The sequence below is a fragment of the Quercus robur genome, chromosome 3, assembly GCF_932294415.1.
Source record: "Quercus robur chromosome 3, dhQueRobu3.1, whole genome shotgun sequence".
Lineage (NCBI taxonomy): Eukaryota > Viridiplantae > Streptophyta > Magnoliopsida > Fagales > Fagaceae > Quercus > Quercus robur.
Genome location: NC_065536.1, coordinates 35,177,668 through 35,203,062, shown reverse-complemented (window position 1 = coordinate 35,203,062; position 25,395 = coordinate 35,177,668). Strand labels below are relative to the sequence as shown.

The 25,395-nt window shown below is 36.3% G+C and overlaps 1 protein-coding gene across 5 annotated transcripts; it reads left to right on the top strand.

Moving 5' to 3' along the window:
• The first annotated feature begins 5,190 nt into the window (after nucleotides 1-5,190).
• Nucleotides 5,191-16,725, top strand: LOC126717908 (transcription initiation factor TFIID subunit 15). Of its 5 annotated transcripts, none has more exons than XM_050419887.1 (8): nucleotides 5,191-5,348; nucleotides 6,116-6,316; nucleotides 6,415-6,770; nucleotides 6,883-7,080; nucleotides 8,329-8,412; nucleotides 9,097-9,181; nucleotides 9,260-9,386; nucleotides 16,171-16,725. In XM_050419887.1, exons 2-8 carry the CDS (start codon nucleotides 6,197-6,199, stop codon nucleotides 16,395-16,397), a joined length of 1,197 nt encoding a protein of 398 aa, XP_050275844.1. In that variant the 5' UTR covers nucleotides 5,191-5,348; nucleotides 6,116-6,196; the 3' UTR covers nucleotides 16,398-16,725. The 5 variants fall into 5 exon arrangements, with proteins under 5 accessions (XP_050275844.1, XP_050275843.1, XP_050275841.1 ...); XM_050419886.1 differs by having other exon boundaries at nucleotides 6,880-7,080; nucleotides 9,100-9,181; XM_050419884.1 differs by having other exon boundaries at nucleotides 6,880-7,080.
• The last annotated feature ends 8,670 nt before the right edge of the window (nucleotides 16,726-25,395 follow it).

Genomic DNA, 25,395 nt, shown 5'->3' with positions numbered 1-25,395 from the left:
TCATCAGTTAAGATTTGGTTGTCAAGCCAATTTGATATGAAGGACTTGGGCAAAGCTAACTATATTTTAGGGATCAAGCTTTGGCGAGATCGAAAGAATAGAATGTTAGGCTTGTCACAAGCTGGATATATAGATAAAGTTCTAGCAAGATTTAGCATGCAAAACTCCAAGAAAGGATTGCTTCCTTTTAGACATGGAGTTCCTCTGTCAGATGACCAAAGGCCTAAGACTCTTGAAAAGGAAAAGACAATGAGACAAGTTCCCTATGCTTCAACAGTGGGAAGTCTCATGTGTGCCGTGCTTTTTACTAGACCAGATATTTGTTATTCAATTGGCATAGTCAGCCGATATCAATCAAATCCAGAACCAAAACATTGGGAGGTTGTAAAGCATACTCTTAAGTATCTAAGCAGAACGAGAGACTATATGCTTGTTCACCATTGTGAGGATTTAATACCTATTGGTTACACAGATTCTAATTTTCAGTCAGATCTTGATTTCAAAAAGTCCATTTCAGGTTGTATGTTCACCCTAGGAGGTGGAGCCATAAGTTGGAGGAGTGTTAAGCAATCTTGTATTGCCGACTCCACCATGGAAGTTGAATATGTTGCTGCTTATGAAGTAGCAAAGGAAGCTGTTTGGTTCAAGAAATTCCTTTTTGATTTTGGTGTTATGAGAATAGAGCAAGTTCCAATCACTTTGTTCTATGACAATAGTGGAGCAGTTGCACAATCCAAGGATCCAAGGAATCACAAGAAAGGAAAGCACATAGAAAGAAAGTTCCATATTATTCGAGACATTGTGGCTTGAGGAGATGTGGTAGTAGCAAAGATTGATAGTGCAAATAATCTGGCAGATCCCTTTACCAAAGCTTTGCCCTAGAAGACCTTTGAGTCACACCTGGAAGGAATGGGAGATAGATTAGTGCGCATTAGTCTTTAAGGGCAAGTGGGAGATTGTTAGGATTAATGCCCTAAAATCCTATTGTATGCTATGTATGAAATAATGTTATATGGAATAAAATTGTTTTATTATTATCTAAAATAATGGTAACATGAATATTTAAACATTATCATATAGTCCTTGAGATGCATAGTATGTGATTTAGTCATGGAAGATATAAATCACAAATTCTTTGTAAAGAGATAAAACAAAACAAAATAGAGAGATAGATACTTAGAAATATGAAAATTAGGTTAAACAAAAGCTAAACATGTAAAATAAAACAAGGAAAGAAGGAACATAAGTGAATTAGGGTTTTTGGGCACGAGTATGTGCGCGCATACAAAAGGGTATGCATGTGCATCCCAACTGTATGTCTACGCACATTTCGAGTATGTGTATGCATGAATGAAGCATGCGCACGCATACATACCCAAAACCCTAACCTAGAAACTCAGAACAAAAAAACAAAGAAAAAAAGAAATCTAACAACCTAGTATGTTTCTAGCATAAACACTATGTAAACCTAAACTAAACATATATGTTAAAACATTAAAACATATATACAAACAATAAAAAAAAAAAAAAAACAAAGAAAAGTGAAAAGCCAAAGTTAGAACCTTTACCTCAACACTAGAATTCTTTAAAGCTTGATTTTGACCATTCCCCTCAGTCAATCTATTCAAAACCAAATCAAAATAGGTTAGCAAAATTTAGAACTCAAAGATCAAGACCAAAAAGGTCCAAATCAAGTAAAATTTGACTTGAGGGTGTTTTGTGAAAAACTCCTTCTTTGATTCATTATTTTCTAGTGAATCTTGTATGTTTTGCCACCATTTTCGTCCTTCTTTGAAAAAGTGTCATTTATGGCTTTATAGAGGTTTAAGGCAGCTTCTAGACGATGTGGGATTCGTTCCAAACCAAAATTAAGTATGAAAAGCTTTCCTTATATAGTTTCTGGAACCTTAGCTGCATATGCATGCGTACACATTGCTTGAGTGTGCGTACGCCACGCGTGTATGCGTGCTCACACTTTAGGGTTTCCTGTGGCTTTTCTTTTCCAGAAATATTTTTATTCTTCCAAAAATAAGTTATATATTCTATAAATACTTTCCTCAAGTCAATTTTCATGAGATTTGGCCCTAAACCAACCTTGGACTTTAGAGTGCTACCATCATTGGGGAACGAGGGTTTGAGTCGTAAGGGGTACAAAATGCGGCGCCTACAACTAGCTACAACTATGGGATCTTAGGTGCCTAGCACCTTCCAAAGGTCATGCCTTAATCTTGGACTTAGTATGGACTAGTTAGACCTTCATTCACAGAGTCCACAATGGTTCTTGGACCTATAACTAGGCAATGAATCCTTCCATGCTCCTGTCTTAAAGGCATTAGTGTATTCTCGGGTTCATTGCCAATAATTAGCTCAAAGTGCAAAAATAAGCAAATCGCACATCTCACCCACCTAACAGGGGGAGTCGACAGGCACAAGAACCTAGTGTAGCCCACGATGCTCACTCGCTTCCTCACCCAATTTCCCATTTCATTTCATCTCACTAAAAGCCCTTCTTTAGCAAGTTAATAAGTTGTTATTGTGAAAACTTAGTTCCTTTCAAGTTGGTGATCAAAAAAGACTTGACTAACTTATTTTTGTGTACACACTCTCTTCCTCTATCATGCGCCAATTTGAAATGAAACTTCGTGGAATAACTTAATTTGTTTTACTGGTTCTCCACTGTTGGAGTCATTGTATTTTTCATCCTTGAACTTGTGTAAATTGTCTTTGTTTCATTTTTATCTTACTGGTGGAAATTTATTGTTTTGCTTTCATTTTACTATTGGACTTATGCCATTATTTTTTGATAATTTGATAGTTATAATAGGAGATAGGGGATTTGAACCATGGATGTTTCTGTTGGAAATACAAGGATGTGATAACCAGTTGAGTTACAAGGCTCTTGGCGACTCTATGCTATGAATTTTCTTTACTTTATTGCTAGATATAACTTTTGGCTTTTGTTTATTTTGCACATGTAAATGTGTATCGGTAACCATTGGTCTTTTTTTTTGGGAGGGGGGGGGGGGTTTGGGAGTGAGTTACAACTTACAAGTTTGGTTTCAAAATCAATTTTGAGTCTAACAATACCAACTCCCTAGTGGTTGGCATGTGGTCAAAAAAAAAAAAAAAAGTCCCCGACAATTGTTTTATTGTTATTGCAAGGAAAAATAGTCCAACCACATTAATAACAAACTTTTTTACAATTGATTTTTTTTTCTTTTTTTAAGAAAGCTATTTAATCAACAAGCCTATAATTTAGGAGAGACTTATGGATAGTACCCAATGGGTAAGATGCTATTATGGTAATGCCTAGATAAGGGAGTCATTCTAGTCTCCCCTTCTACCTTTTTCTCTTAAAAGGAAAAAAAAAAAAAAAAAAAACCACATGGAAAGTTAAATGTAATTCTTATTGTATTTGATCTCAATTTTTTATAGTGAGTTTGACTAATTGAATAGTGAACAAAGTTTGCTTGTAAACTAGTTTGGAGATAAACTCGTCAAACTCCTTATATATCTTTATATTAAATGTAAAATTTGAAAATCTAATAGTTAGATTGCATATTCTTATTATATCTTCATGCTTGCAAAATTTCAGAAATATCAAAGATCAATTGCTATGTCATCAAACAAATGTTAAAATTTCAAATTTTTATTATCTCAAATTGTGTATAAAAAATAAGTTTGTTGATCAAATATTAAATAACATCTGATTTGAACGAAGAGAAATGTTATATAAGAAGCATGTTAAATAACGTCTCACGTTAAAAACATAAGAAGTATGAAATTCAATTGTTAGATTTTCAAAATTCACACCCAAAAAAGAGATATATGAAAAACAAAATTATGAGATATTTTAAAAGAGAAAAAAAGAAAGAAAGGAAAATGAGTAAGAAACAAAATTAGCATTTAAGAGAAATGTTATATCACCAACATAATTACAACATTTTAATAATAAATCTTAAGTAACATGTCATCACCCACTATTATTAGTAGGCAAAAAAGTAACTTTAGTAATAGATTATTAGAAGTAATAAGAACTCATCACTTACTATCCTCATTGCACGTGCTTTATGCGTGCGAGAAGGTTTTTTTTTTTTTTTTTGGTGGGCTTAGTGTCATAATTTTCTATTCATTTTAATTTGAAGTTTATAGATTTGTCTACTGATATTACGCATTTGCGTACTACTAATACAACCAGTGGTGTCAAAGGCTAGCTTTAAAAAATGAACACCGAATTAGCATTGAAATCACCTGTTTGTGTGTAGATTTGTTCGTTTTTAAGCTAGCATTTGACACTAATGGTTGTATTAGCAGTTTGCAAATGTGTAATATTAGTAAACAAATGTGTAAACTTCAAATTGAAATGAATGGAAAATTATGACACTAAGCCCACAAAAAAAGTCTCATCGCATGCGTGAAGTGTGTGTGACGAGGCTAGTGTGTGTGTATATATATATATTAAAGCTTATAAAATTTGTTTTATAATTTTAAATAATAAATAAAATATTTAAAAATAGATATTAAGGTTTAGCCACTAATAATATATACATGTATCTATTCTATTGTTTACTTGATAATGAGAAAAGAATTGTAAAAGATAAAAGAAAAAATTTTGAAAAGATGTATTTATTTACACATTAATGTAATTTTTCGATTTGAATTTATCTATTGTTAGTGAGGTTACACAAGAAAGAATTTTTAAGAAACTAAAATTTAGGATTTTGAAATGGAGTAAACTGTTGAGTTAGTGTGTGCTAGTTTTTAGGAAAAAATATATCAAACGTGCCTTAGATATATTTAAATAAACAGTGTGCTAATTTTTAGTAAAAAAGTTTCTCTGATAGGTTTTTTTTTTTTTTGGTTGAATTACAATTTTTACCCTTTTTTTTTTAAGAATAGGATTATCTGATTAGATTATAAGTATTTTTTGACATTTTTTGAAATTATAACTAACTTTTAGAATCCTCTTCCTAAAAAAAAAAAAAAAACCCTTTTAATATATAGAGATGGTTTATTGTAAAAATATTGTGAGATAATACTTGTCTTAAAATAACTCTAAAAAAAGATTTTTTTTTTTTTTTTAAAAAAAAAAACTTAAAATTAAACGGTGTCGTCAAGGATATGTTTGAATAAAAGCCCCTACTACAGGTACAAACCCCGTGTTGTCTCGATCCCCATTCGTTTCTTCAATCCATCCTTCACTTCACTTGATTGAGCATTTCCTAATTCCTAATAAATTCTCTTTCTCTTTTTCATTCACGATTCGATTGTGCGTACGGACCCAATACTCTAGGGTTTCTTTAAATCTCAACCCTCAACGACTACATTCTTAGCTTCAATCAATCAAGGTTACTCTCCTTCCTTTTTCTTCGTATTCAACTCTTTCTCGCATATTATTTATTTTTTTGTATCAATTTGTTACTCTCATAATGCCCAACTCACCTATACCATTATTTTTATGCACATATACGTTTTATTTATGTATTTATTTTATAGATCGACTTTAAACTGTTTCTTTATTATTTGATTTTTTTTTTTTTTTTTTTTTTATAGAATTTACAAAATCCTGTGGTGTTAATTATAATAGTGATAGCTTTTAATTTTTATTTATTTATTTTAAATTTTGAGTTATTTATTTTTGTTTCACCTTAATTTTTTAATTTTATCTAGCAACTGTGATGACCTTACCAAACATTATTTTCATTGAATTTACTTATGTGGTTCCATTTTAAGGCTTGTTTTGTCAATGCGGTATTTGAGTTAATATCTTGTTTATGATTCGAGCCTTGGTGCGATGGCAAGTGCCTTCCCACCAAAGACGAAACGTTGCGGGTTTGAGTATGGGAATCAGCCTCTTCAATAAATTGGGGTGTAAGGCTGCCTACATTGACCTCTCCTAGACCCTGCAAAAGTGGGAGCTTTTGTGCACTTAGCACAACGATAGGACTTATACTTTTCCTATCACATTTTAAAGAGAAATTACAGCTAAAGCAAATAATGTCATGATTTCACTTGGGTTTTTTCAACTGCCATCTTATGAGTCCAATTGCTGTGTATCATAAATGAATTTCCTTTTTGGCTAATGTGTTTTTGCTATTCTATTTTCTTTGCTCAGCTGAATTCAGCCACACCATTACCCCTTTTTGTAGTGTTTAGTGGCTGTTTGTCTGCTTTGATTTCATGAAATTGGAGCACAATGGCAAGCTATTTGGGAAAAGGAGCCCCTTCAAATGGATCTGTCTATGTATGCAACTTGCCCTTTGGGACTGATGAAAGTATGTTAGCTGAATATTTTGGCACCATTGGGGTAATTAAGGTAGGAGGTCTGACATGGTATTACATAGAACCGTTCCTTTTTCATTGACATGAAAAAGCTCAGTAATTTGTACCATTTTGCTCCATTTTTTTTTACAGAAAGACAAGCGAACAGGTCGTCCAAAGATATGGTTATACCATGATAAAGTGACAAATGAGCCGAAGGGAGATGCTACTGTAACTTATGAAGATCCACATGCTGCGGTAGCTGCTGTTGAATGGTTTAACAACAAGGATTTTCATGGTAATACCATTGGAGTTTTTATAGCAGAGTCAAAAAGCAAGGATGAACAGGCCTATAACTCAGTGGCAGATCCAAGTGATGCTGGTGATTTTGGTGGATTGGAAGAAAACACTGGAGATATGAATGGTGGTGGTGGAAGAGGAAGAGGTCGGAGTGATGCTTCAGGAAAAGCATGGCAACAAGAGGGGGATTGGACGTGTCCGAATACAAGGTCTGTGATGTGAGATTGGTGAGCAGCTCTTTCTTGCTCTTTTTTTCACTGTTTCTGTTTTCTACGCTACGATTCTATGCAAATGGCTTCTGATATTACATTATTGTAGCAGTTGTTCAAATGTAAATTTTGCATTTCGTGGTGTGTGCAACCGCTGTGGAAGTGCTCGACCTTCTGGAGCCTCTGGTGGTAGTGGAGGAGCTGGTGGTCGTGGTAGGGGTCGTGGTGGCCCTGACTCTGGGGGCCCTGGCCGTGGAGTTGGTGCTGCCGTTGGAGGACTCTTTGGTCCAAATGATTGGCCTTGTCCAATGTAAGATTATATTTCTTTATTTTAAAATTTTTTTTTCCCCCTCCAAAATTTGTGTGTGTGTGTTTTTTTTTTCAAACTTTTGAATTTTTTTATAAAAATTCTTTCTCCTGTCTGATCTCTTGATCATCATTTTATAATCCAACTTTTGTCATGTACTTTTGTAGTTTATCTATGTGGTGAAAGCTTTGTTGTAGTATCTCATATATTGGTTTAATGAATTTTGGTTTTGGAGAAAGATAGTTGTTTAGAATCAGAATGGAACTTGGGTAGGATGATTGTTGATCAAGATTGATGTAAATGCAAATTGCTTGACCAGGAGCCTGGAGGGAGTATCATATTGAATTGACCGGTCCAATCTTTCACAAAGTTCAGCATTTTGACCTTTTGATTGGTCTAGTCCAAATTCGCCCATGTCTTCAAATTCATATGAAATATGAATCGACCTTGGGCTAAAAATTTTAGATTGATAATGAGTTCTTGGTGTTACATTAATTTTTATTTTTATTTTTATTTTTTATAAGTAATAAAGATTTATTGATATAAAAAAAGAGACACTCAAGTACACAGGGAGTATACATGGGGTATAGATCAATTACAAAAATTATATAAATCAAGTAAAACAAAAATAGGAGAAAAGGATTGGTTTCTCCACACTTATAACCAGTCCAATAATGTTCTTGGTGTTGCATTAATTGTTCTATAATCTACAATAATGTTTGCCAACATAGAACAGCTGGACTTTCTGTCTTAGTGGCAGCTCGTCAAGCATGGTTAAACAATACATGATTATTTTTGTCAACATCTGAAGTTTTTGATCCATCAATAGCCACCATAGCATATGATGTGCATAAATTGGTTGTCTGTAGAGGGGCACTAAGCTATATTGGTAAGAAGCTTTTCTTAAATTTTGTTAATCTCACTCTCAAATCTATTATAAACTTTGGGGGCACTTTATCATTATTATCTTGATTATCTTTTGGAAAAATTTTGGATTACGTTTTGTAGGGCAAAGTTTAATACTATCTGGGCAGGCTATATTGTTGATGCTAGTATGACTGAATTTAAGGGATATTATTATCATATTATGTAGAAGCTTCCACTATGAGATATATATTATTATGTACTCCTAGCCAGCTCGAATGTTAATTTAGTCAGTTACTTGAGCTGTTGTCAGTTATATCTATGCTCATGTCATGTGTTGAGAGGAATTATCACTATTGTTGCTTATGCCTTGCTTTTGTTGGTCAGGTGTGGTAATATCAACTGGGCAAAGCGTACAAAATGCAATATTTGCAACACAAATAAGCCTGGTCACAATGAGGGTGGTGTGAGGTATTTGTATATGGTTATTTGGATTTATGCATGTGTTTAGTTTTAATCAAGAGCTGAAACCTATTGGGATAAACTAGATGGATACTTATGCTGCATGAAGAGAACTGAAGAGAAAGTGGTGTCGTCCACTCTCATGATTATCATTTATCAACATAGACTGTGATGGAACTCATGAATAAAATAAAATAAAAAATTGACATGTAATGAACTAGAAAAGAAACCTTGGGCGTTTCACGTTTGAACCTAAATGACGTGAGTATAACTCTGCTGAATGTAATATTGCTTATAAAACCTACCTTTATCACATTCTAAATTTAATATAGTGAATCATTTGAACTATAGATGTATACTCTGTTGTAGAATGTTCTAGTGGCATATGGCATACTTCATACTTGTTTTTGCATTGCATGTCATGGCAATCCCGGCCTTTGATAACATTTTTTCTTTTCCAAGAGTTAGATTTTCTTAACCAACCAATGTTTTTATTCACTTTTTAACAATTTTTATGCAAGTGTAGATGCAATTGAAAAATTGACTTCTCTTATAGGGGCATTCATCAAATAAGATTTTGTTTATATTTATTTTGGCTTGTATACATACTGGAATTTAACTTGCATCAATTTCTAAACCTCAAACATTTTGTAGAAATAATACTATTTACTTTAGGCTTATTTATTTGTTAAGCAGAGGTGGACGTGGGGGAGGTTACAAAGAACTTGATGAAGAAGAGTTAGAGGAAACTAAGCGACGTCGGCGGGAGGCTGAAGAAGTAAGATCAGTTTGCACTAGTACTACATGAATTTTCCGGTTTTAATCTTGTTTGACATTATTTCTTTTATAACCTCAGGATGATGGTGAGATGTATGATGAGTTTGGCAATCTAAAGAAAAAGTTTCGTGCCAAAACTCAGCAAGCTGAAACTGGACGGGCACTTCCAGGTGCTGGACGTGCTGGATGGGAGGTTGAGGAACTAGGTATCTCATGTTTTTTAGCATTACTGATTCTCCTTAGTACATAATTTGAGATTAGATGATAACCTTCCTTATTATAATACCTGTTTGTTGCTTCATGTTCGTTGCATGCAATGCACTTCTCAGGACAATTTGAGTTGAATATAGATTCAGCTCCTCTAGTATAGCTGCATCCCGCATAGGCACTAACTGGTTATGGGTTCTGAACATGCCAAAGGAGTTTTACATGTTTCCATCTGTTAACTAGATATTAAGACCTTTTTTAGTGGAGGGACATTAGAGTTGTTTTTGATAACTCCCTTTAAAATGTTTCTGGATATAACCAAATGATTGGGCTCCTGCAACATAGTAAATCTAGAGGCACTGTTTGAAAAGCCAAAATAGTATTTAGATGTAAGTACACATTGACATCATAGTTGGTGGTGTGAACCTAAATGTGAGACTGTAAATCCATCTGTTCCAGCAAACTCTGTGATTTAATTCAGAAAAATGTAACTGAGATTCCTTTAATTGATAGATATAGTTAAGGGTGTTTTTTTTTTTTTGGTTGCAGAAATGTGCTATTCTCATTGAGACAATATCAACGTTTCCTGAAACTAAGAAATGCTCATTTTTAACTTATCAAGAGAAGAAACTTAAGTCATTTTTTTTTTTTTTTTTGATAAGTAATAAGAATTCATTGATAGAAAAAAGATACACCCAAGCACACAGGTAGTATACAAGGGGGAGCAAGTCAAGAATGAAAATTACAAAGGTCAAGTAAATCCAAAATAGAAAAAGGATGGTTTCTCCACACAGAGAACCATTCAAGTAAGGTTCGGAAGAAAAGAAGCTTGAGGTCAGGCATAGCACGCTCAGAGTCTTCAAAACATCTACTATTCCTCTCCTTCCAAATACACCACATCAAGCAAAGAGGAATGACCTTCCAAATGGCTCCATTGCGGAGGCGACCAAAGTGACCTTGCCAACAAGCAAAGAGACCAACAACAGACGAGGGCATGATCCAACACACTCCAAATAAACCAAAAACCATATCCCATAACTCCGAAGCAGCCGGGCAATGAAGGAAAAGATGGTCAACACTTTCACTACTACGGTTGCACATATAACACCAATCCAAAATGCAAACCTTTCTTTTCCTAAGATTGTCAATAGTCAAACATTTACCCAAGGCTGCAGTCCAGACAAAAAAAGCCACTCTAGAGGGGATCTTCTGCTTCCAAATATTTTTCCAAGGGAAAAAATGCTCACTATGACCAACAAGAAGATGGTAGTAAGAACTAACCGTGAACCCCTTACTCTTACAAGGCAGCCAAAGTCTCTTATCCTCCTCGATTCCCCTTACGGGAGTGCTATAAATGGAGTTGATGAAGCACCTGAAAGCTTCCAATTCACGATTATGCACCTCCCTACAAAACTGAATCTCCCAATGGAGGACTCCATTGGAGAATCTCATAAGAGAAGAAACTTAAGTCATTACGTATGCATAATCTATGAAGTGCGAAATTTCTTTAGGTTTCCTTTGTTACACCAGAATCTATTAAAAATCTAAGATTATGCCCAAGTACCATTTTGTTAAGTGCAGGTTAACATTTCCCCTATTCGTGTGAAATTTAGAATTTTTAGGACCAGGAAAGATGGTGGTTTGTCATTCTGGGTGTCATAGTATGTCCAAACACCATCCCTAGTTAGTACAAGATGGCCTTACAAATCTTCAATTGATAGCTTAGGCAGGCAGGGAGAAGTCAATTTTTGTATTAATTTTATTTATTTATTTTTTAAGTATCGGGAAATTCTTTTTTGATAAGTAAGTATCAGGAAATTCTGTAATTTTATGGTTTTTGGATATGGGTTTTACTTCTATTGGGTCTTATTTTGGGGGTCAATTATTTTATTGGGTTTTATTTATGAGTTTGGTTATTTACTTTGGGCTTAGTTATCAAAGCCCAAGTAGTACGAGTCCTATTAGGTTTATATATTAGTCATCTATTTATATGAATGTAATGTTTTCTCTTCAAAGGTGGAGAGATTGTGTTTCTAAATTTTTGAGGCTATGAAGTTTTATTTGAAATTTGTGATGCAACCTTCTCCAAGGTGTGATGTTGAGGAAACCCTAGTTGTGATGCTTACAAAGTCTAGGTGTCATCCTTAGAATTTTATCTTCTCCTTCTTATTCTTCTTTGTCCTTAAATTTCCAAAAACTTGAAACCTAGCAATCACATAATGATTGTCACTTTTAAAATCCTAAAATTTAAAAATTCAAAAGCCTAAACCATCTATCCATCAAATAGCCCCAAATAATTCACAAACAACCAAAGTATTGCTCTCAGGTTATTGTTCACACCTTGAAACGGCAACCTGTACCACGGGTTCTTTTTTTTATCCCAAAAATTTCACTATTCCTTTTAAAAATTAGATATAATTTTCCAGCCTTTTTCCTACGAAACCCTAACCCTTATTCTTCAAAATCCTAGTCATCAAAACTGCCAAATCTGATTTGGCTTCATTTCCCTTTTTCCTACATCAATTTTGGTATCAGAGCAAGTTACCACTGTGAAAACATAGTGGTATTTACACTCTTTAAATGATGCTTTAAAGAAAGCTTCTTCAAGATAGACTTACACAAAGACTTTATAAAGGGATAGTTTTCACCAAGGTAATTTGTCAGTGATTGATTATGCCATTAATAAAGCTAACTATGAAATGTGGAATAGTTGAACGTGAATGCATGAAAACTGCAATTGTGGATTGAGATCTGAATTCAAAAGAGGGTGTCTACTCTGCAATATTCTGGTCTTTTAGTTATTGATACAATCATCATGTGGGAAATGATCACAAGGGTTTTTAGGCTCTGATCAAAAAGTGAAGGAACCCACAATATCTAAAGCCTAAATAGAAAGATGAATTTTTAAGACAGAATGCTAAACAAGTATAACAGGCTGCTTAAAATTTGAACAAGAATAAAATCAAGGAGAAAAGCTAAACAAGATTTTTAATTGCCAAGAAACCTTGCAGATTGGTCTAAACAAGCTGAAAGGTTAGAAGCCAAAAAAAAAAAAAAAAAAAATGTAAAGAAGGCTTCTGAACTGCTTGATAAAGAGAAGTTTCAAGATAATGGCAAAGAACAAGAACCTAAAATTTCTATTGTAGCAATAGATGCTACCTAATCATTTGATGACTAGCCTAGAACCATGACTTGAGTTCCAGCTAAGCTGTCAAAGGACAGCACTGATTTTTATTGGAAACATTTATCAAAGTCCTTACGCCTTATGCATGAGTACTCCATTGATTTTATCAAAGTCACAAGTTGTCTAGTGAGTAGCCGATGTACGTTCAGAAGATTTATTTGTTACTATGCAAATTTTCCTATTCAAGATTTATTTGGGACTTGTGGTTTTGAAGGTCTAGGTATGAGTCTTAGGATTAAAACAGTTTATTATTTTAATTTATTTTCTCAGTTGTGGTTAGTTTTATATTCTGGTGCAAATATGTTATTTCTGCAATTTCTGAAAATTAATGGTAGTTTGGTGGTTTAATTGAGTCTAGAGAGATCCTAAGTATCAGGTTTTATTCCCCTTTGCGTTTTGTTCACACCATGTGGACAGATTCAATTTTCTTTTCACCTGTTTTGTAACTAAATTTTTCCCATACCAAAACTTTTGTTATTCTTTAAACCCTAAGCTTCTTTCTAAAGTTTTAAACAGCTTAACCTTGAGCCCATGAAGCAGATTCTCCAATCTGTCCTATCATAAACCTTCTTATATGAGTGGTCTTAAAGGGTTTAATTTTATATTATTTTATGCTAATGCTTTCCTATGATGCTGCCTCATGGCAAATAATGATGCCAGTTTCATAGTCTTATAGAAATTAATGGAATTTTTCTTAGAACCAAAGCATACTTGTCTTTATCCTTTTTTTTATTTGGCCAAAATGATATTGAGCATGTTTCCCATCTCTTCTTGAGAAGCAAATAGGCTGTTTCTTTGCTAAATTCTGTTGAATTTCATACCTGGCAGTTCTGCCAACATTTCCATACTGGTTAATGATGGTATGCTTTCTTATGTCTCTTTTAGCTTCTTGTTTGTGTCCAAACATGCAATATCCAAGTATTATTTGCTGACCTTTTTTTTTTTCTTTTTAATAATTGTGTATGAATAAAGTCGTAAACCAAATTCTCTTCATGCCCCCCCCACCCCCCCATTGGAGGAAATTGGTGAAAAGGAAGGTTGTTTTAGAAATCTAAGTTGCTTAGAGAAAAGAAAGAATGAACTAGTTCTTCAAGAGACACACTCTTGAAATAAATACCTCATAGGTAGAGATTTCTTGGATTCAAGTTTAACTGTTTAAAATTAGGGCAGCCTTGCTTATTTATAGTTACATAAAGCAAGCTGCTGAGTTAGTTACAAGAACCTACCATATAGGTGTCATGTGATTGGCTAAAGCCTAACAAACTTCTCTAACTAACTGATAGGTTATTGCACTTATCAACTAACAATCTTTTCAACTAATGAGAGATCCATACCAGACCTCAAGATATTTTACATTAGAACTTTATTGGATTGGTTGGCTGCTCTACAAAACCAATCATTCTCTTCTTTCTTGATTGTCTTGATTCTTGTAATTTTTGTACTTGATTGTTGACCCCTGTACACTCCCTGTGTACTAGGGTCCCCCTTTTTGATATCAATAAAACTTATTACTAATCCAAAAAAAAAACTAGTAAACAGCTAGCTTTAGAAATGGACCACGTTAGGAGTGTCCCTCTTTGGATCACACTTGTTCTCAAGTGTGGCTAGTTGTGAGCTGATCTGGTGCATGATAGGACAGCAGTGATGCACATTGAAACTTTTGGAGATGTGCATATGATCTGGTAGTTTGACTGATCTGCATTCTTGCTAGTTGCTGTATCAAGCTGCTGCATCATGCTCTAGATTAAGGATTGTTTCTGCTTTGTGCCAATGCTTTGCAGCCATGTAGATGCTCTTGCATCCAACCTTCTACATTTTGACCATTGGTTTGGGGCTAGCTTTCCCCTACTTTGGTTGCAATGTGTAACGATCTCCTTTCTTGTATAAGCTGAATGTGTTGCTCCTTCCACCTGGAATGGTTTGATATGGACACAATCTTTCACACCCAAGAAAGAGATGACAAACATCCATGGTTGTCACATCATAAAGAATATAATCTTGAAAGTTATTAATTAAGAACGCTAAGCACTTTCTTGAATCTCTAACTTCACCTCCTTTCTTGAAGCAAGATAGATTTTGTGGTTGGAGCTGGTCTTGATTCTTCGATTCAAGATTGTTAAAACCTTCTTGTGACACCATATCCTCGTAACTACTTCTAATCCACTCGTCATCCATTTCTTTCTTTGGAACTTTCAAGACATTTGTTACTAATGATAAAATCTCTTCTTCCTCTAGCATCTACTTCTTCTTCCACGTATTGATCATTTGTTCTTGAATGCATTCCCTTCCTTTACTGTCTTCAATTATCAATACACTGTCACACAGTTTTCTTTTTCTTCTTCATGTTGTTCATACATGTGTGCATTCATCAACATTTCTTCTTTGGATGCTAGAAAGGAGTTATCAAGGATTAAAGCTATACCTTCTTTGCATGTATTGGCTGCCTCTGATGAATCAGATGTGGCATTAACGAAAAAATACGTTGCTGTATTTCCCATATCATTCTTGGTCTGTCAAGAATCATTTTTGTAGATAGCTTGCATATAGTTGAAAGGCAGAAATTGCTTTTGCAATTTCGGCTTCATTTTGAACCATTCTTGGATCTTTCCTTTAACCCTCCTACCTCTCTGAACTTGGAGTTGTTCCCAAACACACCAAGTTGAAGCTCTCCCTCTCAACTTGATAGAGACCAACTTCACCTTCTTGGAATCTTGGACTTCATAGTAATCAAAGATACTCTCGATTTGATTCAACCAGTCCACAAATTCTTCAGTGTTCAGGCTCCCTTGGAATTTTGGAAGGCCAACTTTGATGTTTGGCTCCCATTTTTGCTCCTCTTTGAGGAACTTGCAAATACACAAGACCTGGCCTTGGTTCTTGCAAAGGCACTTGCTGATTTCTGATAGGCTATTGCACTTATAGACTAACAATCTTATCAACTAACTAACTTACTGTTACAAGTAAAAAGGAACTACTTATCATACAACATAAGCACTAGTAAACAGCTAGCTTTAAAAATGAACCGTGTCAACGCCCCCCCCACCCCCCTCCCCTTCTTTTTTAATCCTTTTGAGGTCGTAGTGCTGTACCTCTTTTCATAATCTTCCGTTACCTGGGTGGGTTTTGTTTAATTTTGAAAAGGTTTAGCTTTTACAGAAACATTGATCAGAAATGCTTTTTTTTATAATCAATTTAATCTTATTGTTTTGAATTCCCTTGCTGACAATTGCTTTGATAGATGTAAACAGTTTAGCACTCCTAACATCACACTGATAATTTTTAAAAGTTCAGCACTCAATCAGTAATCACTTGCTTTAGATACCATTTCTTAGGATTTATTTGTATCTAATGAGTCAATGTAGCTTGATACATTCCACTTGACATTTTTAACCTGCTTATGAAATGGTGAGTTTTGGTACAAGTGTTTGTTCTAAGCCAGTATGAATTTTAGAACAGCCCGGATATCTTTAGTTTGTCTGCACATCTTGGAATCATTATGGGATTTAAAAATATTGCAATAGTATTGACCCATTTTGAATGTTTGTCCCATAGTTGTGTTGTTCTACTCTATATACACATTACATAAAAAAATGTTGCAGGCGTCACTGAAAGGGATGGGAGAGAGAGAAGCAGAGACAGAGGAAGGGATCGGGATGATAGGGAGAGCAGCAGGAACAGAGATCGAGATGACAGGGACTGGCGTCGGAGTCGAAGTAGAGAGAGAGATAGAGGAAAAGATCGCGACCGGGATTATGATCATGACAGAGATAGAGACTATGGGCGGGAAAGGGACCGTGATCGGGACCGGAACAGGCACCGATATTGAGAAATGTAGGAACCTTTGATGGTTTTAAGCATTGTTTTGGTTGTGTTGCTGGCTTGAGATAGAGGTGGTTTTTTGCTTCCTTGGTGGGAAGAATGGCATTTGATTTCATCTTCATTTTACATGGTATGCTAAAATTCTGGGACCGATGCTTTTCCTGTTTTGAAACTTTTATTTAGAACGGTGACCTGTGCTATCATGTAAACTTGTTGTCCATACTTCATACTCCTAAGGTAGTATTCGGATGTAAATTAATATGCGAATCTGATTTATTCCGCTTCAAATGTGTAGCGAAAATGGTACTTAGGTTGCAGGAAGTTCATTTCTACTATTAGTATTGTCAAAATGGCTCAGATTAGTACCGTGAGATATGAAAGGTAAGATAATGAACAGTGAAATTGGTTAAATTACATAATTCTCATTATTATATATATATATATATATATATTTATATATATATTTACAAGTTACATAATTCTCATTATTTGGTTGTTGCAAATTAAAACCTATTTCTCCCTATTGTTTTCTAGTTTGAAATTATAATCTAGATTTTAGTAAGTGTTAATTAAAACCATGAATTTTTTAAGTTTCAATTAACAAGAGGTATATTTATTTAGAACCTATTTGTGGATCATTTTCATCTCCCCTCCCCCCCCTCTCAAAAAAAAAAAAAAAAAAAAAAAAACACTTAGCAAAAAGGATTTAAAGAATCCTAACACATAAATACATTTTAGGGAAGATTTTTTATAATTTTTATTAACACTAAAATGTTACGTGGTGTTCATATGATGGGCTATTTAGGTGTAAGCCTATTTGGTTTTCGTTACAAGTAACAGTGATTCTCTAAGGAGGTTCCTTAGGTGAAACATTTAAAATTGGGATAATTACATTGACCTCACATGAGGTATTTGTTCTTACACTCACATTCACTCTAGTTTGTAATAAGTTACTCACCTTCCATAAATATTTGATATGTGGAGTTTGGTGTTCAGATCTTTTGGGGTCTCTTGGGTCTTGCCAAGATCAGTTGCGGATACTCTTTTTGGGTGGTGGAATTGGTATGGAAAGCATTTGTCTAATATCTGGAATTTAGCTCCATTGTGCTTAATGTAGGCCTTTGGAGGGAGCGAAACAGGAGGACTTTTGAGGACTTGGATAGCTCGGATGACCAGCTATTGGCTTCTTTTAGTGGCTCTCTGTTTGACTGGTCTAGGGCTTGGGGACTCATCTCTAGTGATTCTCTCCCTATGTTCCTTAGCTCACTCCTGTTTAATTAGTATCTTTTCTTTTCTTTTTTCCTTCTTCTCTTTATTTTTCCTTTGTAATTTTCTCTCTGCCCTATGTTTTTTTGCATAAGGTAGTGGTCTTGAATATATATCATTATTACTTATCAAAATATATATATATATATATATATATTTACATATGTACGACCAACCTCTCCTAGATGATTGGAAAAAAAAAGAGTTAAAGGGGTATAGTGTAAATAGATTGCATTTTATGGAAGGTGAGTGTCTTGGTCCAAACTAGAGGGGATGTAAATATAATAACCGAAAACTTAAGGGAAGGTCAGTACAGCTTTCCCTCATAATCTAGGGTATGAAGTTAGACTTTTGTTAACAAGTGTTTTATGAGAATGGGTTAAGATGTATAGGAAATGATTCTCTCCATTTGAATCCTTCTATTCCTTCTCATTTTTAGTCAAATGTGATACATGACATTTATTTGATTTTTAAATGCCACACGTCTTACATCTAAATTAAAAATAGAGGGAACTAGAGGATTTAATTGGAGGGGATCTTATCCCATCTAATACTTGGGTTACATAAATTTCTTATTTAAGAAAAAAAAAACTACACAAGTTTCAAGAAAAATACACATACTTCAAATTAATTTGTGTGCAAACCAAGTATTCTAAGGGAATATGTTAAGAAATAATAAATATTTAATTATGAATAATAATGCATGTTTTTTGAAAAGAAAAATTTATTTGTCAATATTTTATTGGTTTGCACGCACAAATGTATTGTGCTTTTTCTCTTGATATTAATGAAGTATTGAATGCATCTTAATTTATGCTCTTAATACACATGTTAATACACCCGTTGTTATGGATTCTATTTTCACAGCAATGTAGCACAATTTTATTGGCACCCCATGCCATATCAACGTTATCTTACACAAGCAAGAAATAATAGGTTTTGGGTTAATCTCTTTTAAGCCCAAAAATGCCTAAATTTTATATAACTACACAGATCAGACTTTCTTTCCAAGAATTCATATATTTTCGAATTGTTGACTAATCTTTCTTTCCAATAATTCATATATTTTCGAATTGTTGTCTAATCTCTACTGACCAATAACCTCTCCACTTCCACGAGACAGTCTCACAACCCACATCTTATCTACATCAGGAAGTGGGCTCACAACCCATGCTTCTCTTGCGTCACAGATTGGTTTAAGCCCCATATATTTTCAAGGTTCACGACCCAAATTATTTGCCTTATATCTCATAGAATGGATTTCCCCAACAAAAAAAAAAAAAAAAAAAAACCATTTTTACACCGTTTAAAGGAAAAATGCCCAATTGTTGTCTGCGCCAGTAAAAGCCTCACACCGTTGAGAAAATATGGAAGAAATAATATTTTAATAAAATGTAAAATAGATAATATTTGGGTATTTTTGAAATGTGATTATGTAAAATAGAAAAAGGAAGATCTTATGCTAAAATAGATATGAATTTTGTACGTGCTAATGCTAATGCAAATACTCTTAGGGGAGGTTAGTTCAATTTCCCTCTTTTTAATCCTCTATTTTTGTGTTTCTCTATACGTCGTTCATATTTGACTCTAATGTCAGTTGATGATTATTTTTTCTCGGCATATGGCATTATTTCATTGGCAACCTGCACCACGTTAACATTATCATAGATTTTGGGTAAATCTCCTTTAAAGCCCCAAAGAGCCCATATTTATACAAAATGACATCAAAGCCCATCGTTCAAAACCCATGACGATATTATCTCATTAAAGCCCATGGTTCAAGCTCATGGCACAAAATCTCATTTTCAGCTCATGATTCAAGCTCATGAGTTGTCGACGCCCTGCCTCGATTTGAACAAGGCAGAAAAACCGCCACCATCATCGCGGGCCGTCGTTCGATTAGCTGCCATGGCGACAGCTCCTACGCACATGGGGCCCCGTTGGAGGGCCCCTCTCGATATGATGGTGTGGTTCGCGCGGGGCTTTGGGTGCTCTCTCTCTTGGTGGAGGAGGGTATTTGTCTACCTCTAGTTTTATGGCAGGAATCTAGGCCAAATTTTAAGGGATTACCAAAGGTGAGTGGAGTCGCCACCAATCATTGGGTTTTTCTAAGATGTGATTGGTCATCTATTTCTAGTTGATTTTATTACCAATCCTAGGTTAAGAAGGCATTTTTTCTAATCTAATGTGGATGGAAAAAAATCTTGATTCTTAGGTCCGAAAGTTTGGTTATGTGTGGGGAAGGTGTTAGGCACCCTACAACGCTTGTCCAAGGACAGTCATTTGTTTTGATAAAACCTTAATTTTTAGAAATTGGCAGTAAAAACATGATCTTGGCATTGGCTTTCGGGGCTTTGCATGCATGAGGGCTTTGAGGTTTTGCTTTTGAATGGGTGTGGTCCCAATCTATTCTTTCCTAAGGTGTTTGAGCAAAGTGCCAGATTTCTACAGCGAAAATTTGGCGACAAGTCACCTTACTTTCACGGTGGAAATTAGGCATTGCTTGCCTTAGGTGACACGGACTGTGACGATCACATTGGAGGGGGGCGAGCAAGTATATTTATACATACATCATGCACAATGCAAGCACACAGAGCAGGAAAGTAAATGCCTACATCCTTAGAGCATGGCCCAAAATATAAGTGCAGGAAAATAAACAGGGGTTACCATACTCTAGAGATGAGGACAAATGTTACAAGGCATGATATACCTAATACAAACTATCTAGCGAAGAAAGGGAGGAGGAAGGAAAAGGGTTTAAAAGAGTACATAACCAAAAGGGAAAAACTAGACTCCTAAACCTACTAAACATAGATGCTTGGCTTATATTGACATGCTTGCATCCACACCCTTTTTGCTTGCACCTGGGAAACCGTGCTCTAACTCCATGCGTCCTTGCTCCATGTGTGTACATATAAAGGCAAAGACAAGAAACCAACATACAAGCAATAGAAGGAAAAGATGCGAAGTGCATATGAAGGAGCTATAAAGCAGATAAGCATGATATACATGGCAAGCATAGAGACAAGGATGCGAGCAAACAAGCGAGAAGGCAAACAAGCAAGATAGCAAGAAAACAAGCAAAAATGTAAACAAACAAGAACGGAGACAAAAGATGGTGTCTGCGAGGGACAAATGTAGGTTTGAATCGAATATCCATAACTTCATTGTGTTGAAGCATGGACGACGTACTAGCAAGTAAGACTCATGCATGGACATATAAGCAAGCGTGTAAAGATGCATATAAAGCCAACGGGTGGCACAAACAAGCATGGCAAGCATATAATCGTACAGAGCGGAAAAGGGTAAAGGCATGCACGAAGCAACTGGCATCATGGCGATGCGTCCCAAGTGGTTGCATCCAAACAGGGCCTCATGGGCGTCAGATGTACCACAACCACATGCCCGCTAAGGACGTCAAGCGTGGCAAAGCCTAGAACAAGAGAGGCCAACACAAGCATAAAGCTTAGAAGCAAGCAAGCATAGACATGCAAAATGGGTGATCCAAATCCTTTGATATGGGCCAAGGTATATGTACAATGATGAAGACCATAGAGTCTAGATCGGGTCTGAACCAATAGCCTAAAACACAATAAAGAAAAACAAAGCGACAAAAGGGCTACATTAGTACATGGCATGACAAACATAGCCTAGGTCTAGGCACGCGAACATGGCATAGAGCGCACAAGCACATGGAAAATAACATGAAACATGTAGATAGCATAGATCCAAACACACAAGCATGTAGAAACATAGATATAAGAATATAGGCATAGGAACATACATGAAAACATGTAGAAATATAGCACATAGACATGGTAGAACATGAATCCAAGCATACAAGCATGTGAAGACTCGGATATAGGCATAAGAGCATAGAATGTGCATACAAACATGTAGATCTAAGCAAGACATAACCATAGACATGATATCAAGCATGTGAGGATGTAACCCTAACATTAACATAGAGCAAAAAGAGGAACAAAACATAGAAAAACATTGCATAAAACCCTAAGCATGTATATCTAACATATGAACCTGTGGGAACATGGTACTAAGCACGAAACATGGCATAAGACATAACAACAAAGAGATTTAAGCTAGAAACACATATAAAACAAGAAACATGCTAAAAAAAGCAATAGATCATGTTATTCAAGCAAGAAGAGCAAGACAAATGTTAGAAAAAGGTTTAGAGGTTAGGGGTGTGGATGATAGCTAAAAAAGCTACATCCACACCCCTAAACCCCAAATCCAAAGTGTAGAACCAAGGGAAGGAAGATTGGGTATAAGAACAATACCTTGTGTTTTTGGTGAAGACAGAAGAATCAAGAGGTTTTAATGTGTTTTTTAGGTGTTTTTTTGGTGTTTTGGAAGAGGGAAAAACGTGTAGCGAAACCAGGAAGAGAGCAAAAATTCAGAAAAATGTGTTCCTTTTTTGGTCTGAAGGGTGCTTGGGGCTATTTATAGCCCCGGCACGTGTTTTTAGGCGGCGGCCCTTCAAGAACCGCCGTCCTCAAAAGGCGTAAAATGGGGTTGATCTTGGCACCCTAGAAAGATTTTGACTTCCTGTTTTTGAAAAGGTATGGATCTTGAAAATCCAACGGTCGGATCAAAAGTTATGGCTCTCGGAAGTTAGTGGTGCATCGATCGATGTGTCATCTCGGTTTTCATGATATCTCAGCCATTCTAACTCCGATTTCGATCCATGAATAGTCTTTGGAATGAGAATTTGATAATCTTCATAATGGCATTGGTTTCAACCCGTTCTGACGGTCAGATAAAAATTAGGGTTTTTGGGCCCACCCGAGATCGACTTCGGGTCAAACTTGTTAAAAATCTCCGAGAAGCTCGGGTTTGATGTAAAACTATGAAAAGTGTTGTTTTGTGAGGGTCTTGACTTCGTTTGACCTTCGGTCAAATCTAGGGTTGACCAAGGGCATTTTGGACAATTTAGTTGAAAAGGCACTTCGGGTGCTCTGGTGCTAGAACGGGTTGCGCCACATCGTTCTAGATGTTCTCACGGCCGCATGGAGAAGAAATGAAATTTTTGAATTTTTCGGGGTCGGCACGCAAATCGAGGGAGGACAAAATACGGTATCAATAGCTGCCCCTTCTTTATCTAATATCTCGAGTGCAATGAGAGGTTTCGGATAAAGAATGTGATTTCAAATTTTGTTGGCCCCCCGGATTTGTGTGTGGAGACTATTCATGGATCAAAACCGAACTTTACCTGCTTGGACCGATCTGCTGCGGTTGCTATTGAAATATATTCTGGGCATGTCTCTACACTCTAGGAGAGGAGAAAGGAGAGGATTTTTATTTATTTATTTTATTTTTTTGGGTTTGATTGGGTCAACGTTGACCTGGTCAACTCTACCCGGCAGCCCTTATAGGACTGCTAGGCCTACCCAGCAGCCCTAGAAGGTGCGCCGAGCAGCCCAGGGCCTATAAAAGCCCTTTTGGCTCATTTCAATCCTCATTTCTCACTTTCTCTCTACTCCTCACTTCTACGAAAATCTCTAGAGTAATTTTGAGCTCAACAGGTCCATCCTTTCAACCTTAGTCTGCTATTTCAATTTGCTACTTCAGCCTTTTCTACACTTGAGGTCAAGTTCATTTTTCCTTCTTCACTTATTTTTTTTCTGCAAAATGTTAGTAGCAATACTACTAGAGATGCATGCGAGTGTTTATTTTATTTTTGGAATTTTCAAAATCATATACTTTTGCCATGATTTATGCCATGCTATCTTTGGAAAATATGCGTATATTTTGTTTTTGATATAAGAGTGCGTGAATATGCAGGAATTTAAATGTTGAAAATTAAATGTGGGGTACGGGTAAGGGGACTAGTGGAAATGTGAGCCTAAGGGTCATCAAATAGCCCACGACCCACAGCCCAACCCAGAAACCCGACGGCCCACCGAGCTAATGGGTGGCCCAGCCCGTTGTTATTGAGGCCCAAGGGTAGCCCACTAGCCTAGTAAGTCAAGCCGTGGGCTAGTTTTTATGCCCATGAGTACCCGGTGGGCTAGCCCAGTAGCCCAACCCGTTGCCCAACCCATTGGCCCAGCCCAATAACTCATAATTCATAACAAAAATATATAGGAATTGTATGAAGGATTGATCCTAAAATATTATAGGAGAATTTCTTAAGAGAACTCCCTCAACCACTAAGATACTCAAAGTAGTTGTGCTAAACTTAGTTTACTAAATATATATTTTTCTAGTAGTCTAGAAAAATTGAATTAACCATTTGACATTTTTTTTATTAAAGATAAAAATAAAAAACTATTTACAGTCTTAATAAAAAAATTAAATTGGCTTCCATTAACAAAACAAAAAATTAAATAGATTTGACTATAAAAAAATTTGTAATTAAGTATTAAATTCTTTAATTTTTTCCTTAAAAAAATAGATTGATTATTCCCTTATAAAAAATTGATTCTTTCCTTATAAAAATAATAAAATAATATGCTAACACAAGCCCATAGGTAGCCCATTAGGCCCAACCCGATAGCCCACATCGCTAATGATCAAATGGGCATTGCTTATGGGCAGGGTCATGGGCTGAGGTTTTCTCTTTTGGCCTAGCCTGACCCGACCCGTTAACTAGTTAATAGCCCATTATGCCCAGCCCATTGTAACCATGGGCCAAGTAAAAATGGGCTGGGCTGGCCCGACCCGGCCCATTGACGACCCTTATGTGAGCCTAGGGTGCGGCTACTAGTTTACTCACTATAAATCGGAAATCTTGAAAACTCTTGAATGAATGTGCACTTGAGGATGCTTGTCGCCGGTTCACCCACTGTAGATTGTGAGCCCGAGGACGCTTCTCACCGGTTAACCCACTGTAGAATGTAAGCCCAAGGATGCTTATCGCCATTTCACCAATTGTGGAATGTGAGTCTGAGGACGCTTGTCGCCGGTTCACCCACTGTAGACTGTGAGCCTGAGGATGCTTGTCGTCGGTTCACCCACTGTAAAATGTGAGTCCGAGGACACTTGTCGTCGGTTCACCCACTGTAGATTGTGAGCCCGAGGACGCTTGTTGTCAGTTCACCCGCTATAGAATGTGAGCCTGAGGACACTTGTCACCGGTTCACCCACTGTAGATTATAAGCCCAAGGACGCTTGTCGCCGGTTCACCCACTGTAGACTGTGAGCTCGAGGATGCTTGTCACCGATTCACCCACTGTAGAATATGAGCCCGAGTACGCTTGTCATCGGTTCACGCACTGTAGATGCATGTCGCCAGTTCACCCACTATAGAATGTGAGCTCGAGCTTGTCACTAGTTCACCCACTGTAGACGCTTGTCGCCGATTCACCCGTTGTAGATTGTGAGTCCGAGGACGCTTGTTGTCGGTTCACCCACTGTAGTTTGTGAGCCTAAGGATGCTTATTGCCGGTTCACCCATTGTAAAATGTGAGTTTGAGGATGCTTGTCATTGATTTACCCACTGTAGACTGTGAGCCTGAGGACGCTTGTCGTTGGTTCACCCACTGTAGAATCTGGGCCCAAGGACGCTTGTCGCCAGTTCACCCACTATAGATTATGAGTCCAAGGACGCTTGTCGCCGGTTCACCTCCTGTAGATTGTGAGTCCGAGGACCCTTGTCACCGGTTCACCCACTATAGAATGTGAGTCTGAGGACGCTTGTAGTTGATTCACCCACTGTAGATTGTGAGCCCAAGGATGCTTCGCTCCGGTTCACCCACTGTAGAATGTGAGTTCGA

Excerpts from the sequence above, each read along its gene's own strand:
- LOC126717908 (XM_050419884.1), top strand. The coding sequence starts at position 6,197 with ATGGCAAGCTATTTGGGAAAAGGAGCCCCTTCAAATGGATCTGTCTAT. Across the intron at positions 8,413-9,096 it reads CACAATGAGGGTGGTGTGAG|CAGAGGTGGACGTGGGGGAG; the intron begins GTATTTGTATAT and ends TTATTTGTTAAG. Across the intron at positions 9,387-16,170 it reads ATGGGAGGTTGAGGAACTAG|GCGTCACTGAAAGGGATGGG; the intron begins GTATCTCATGTT and ends AAAATGTTGCAG.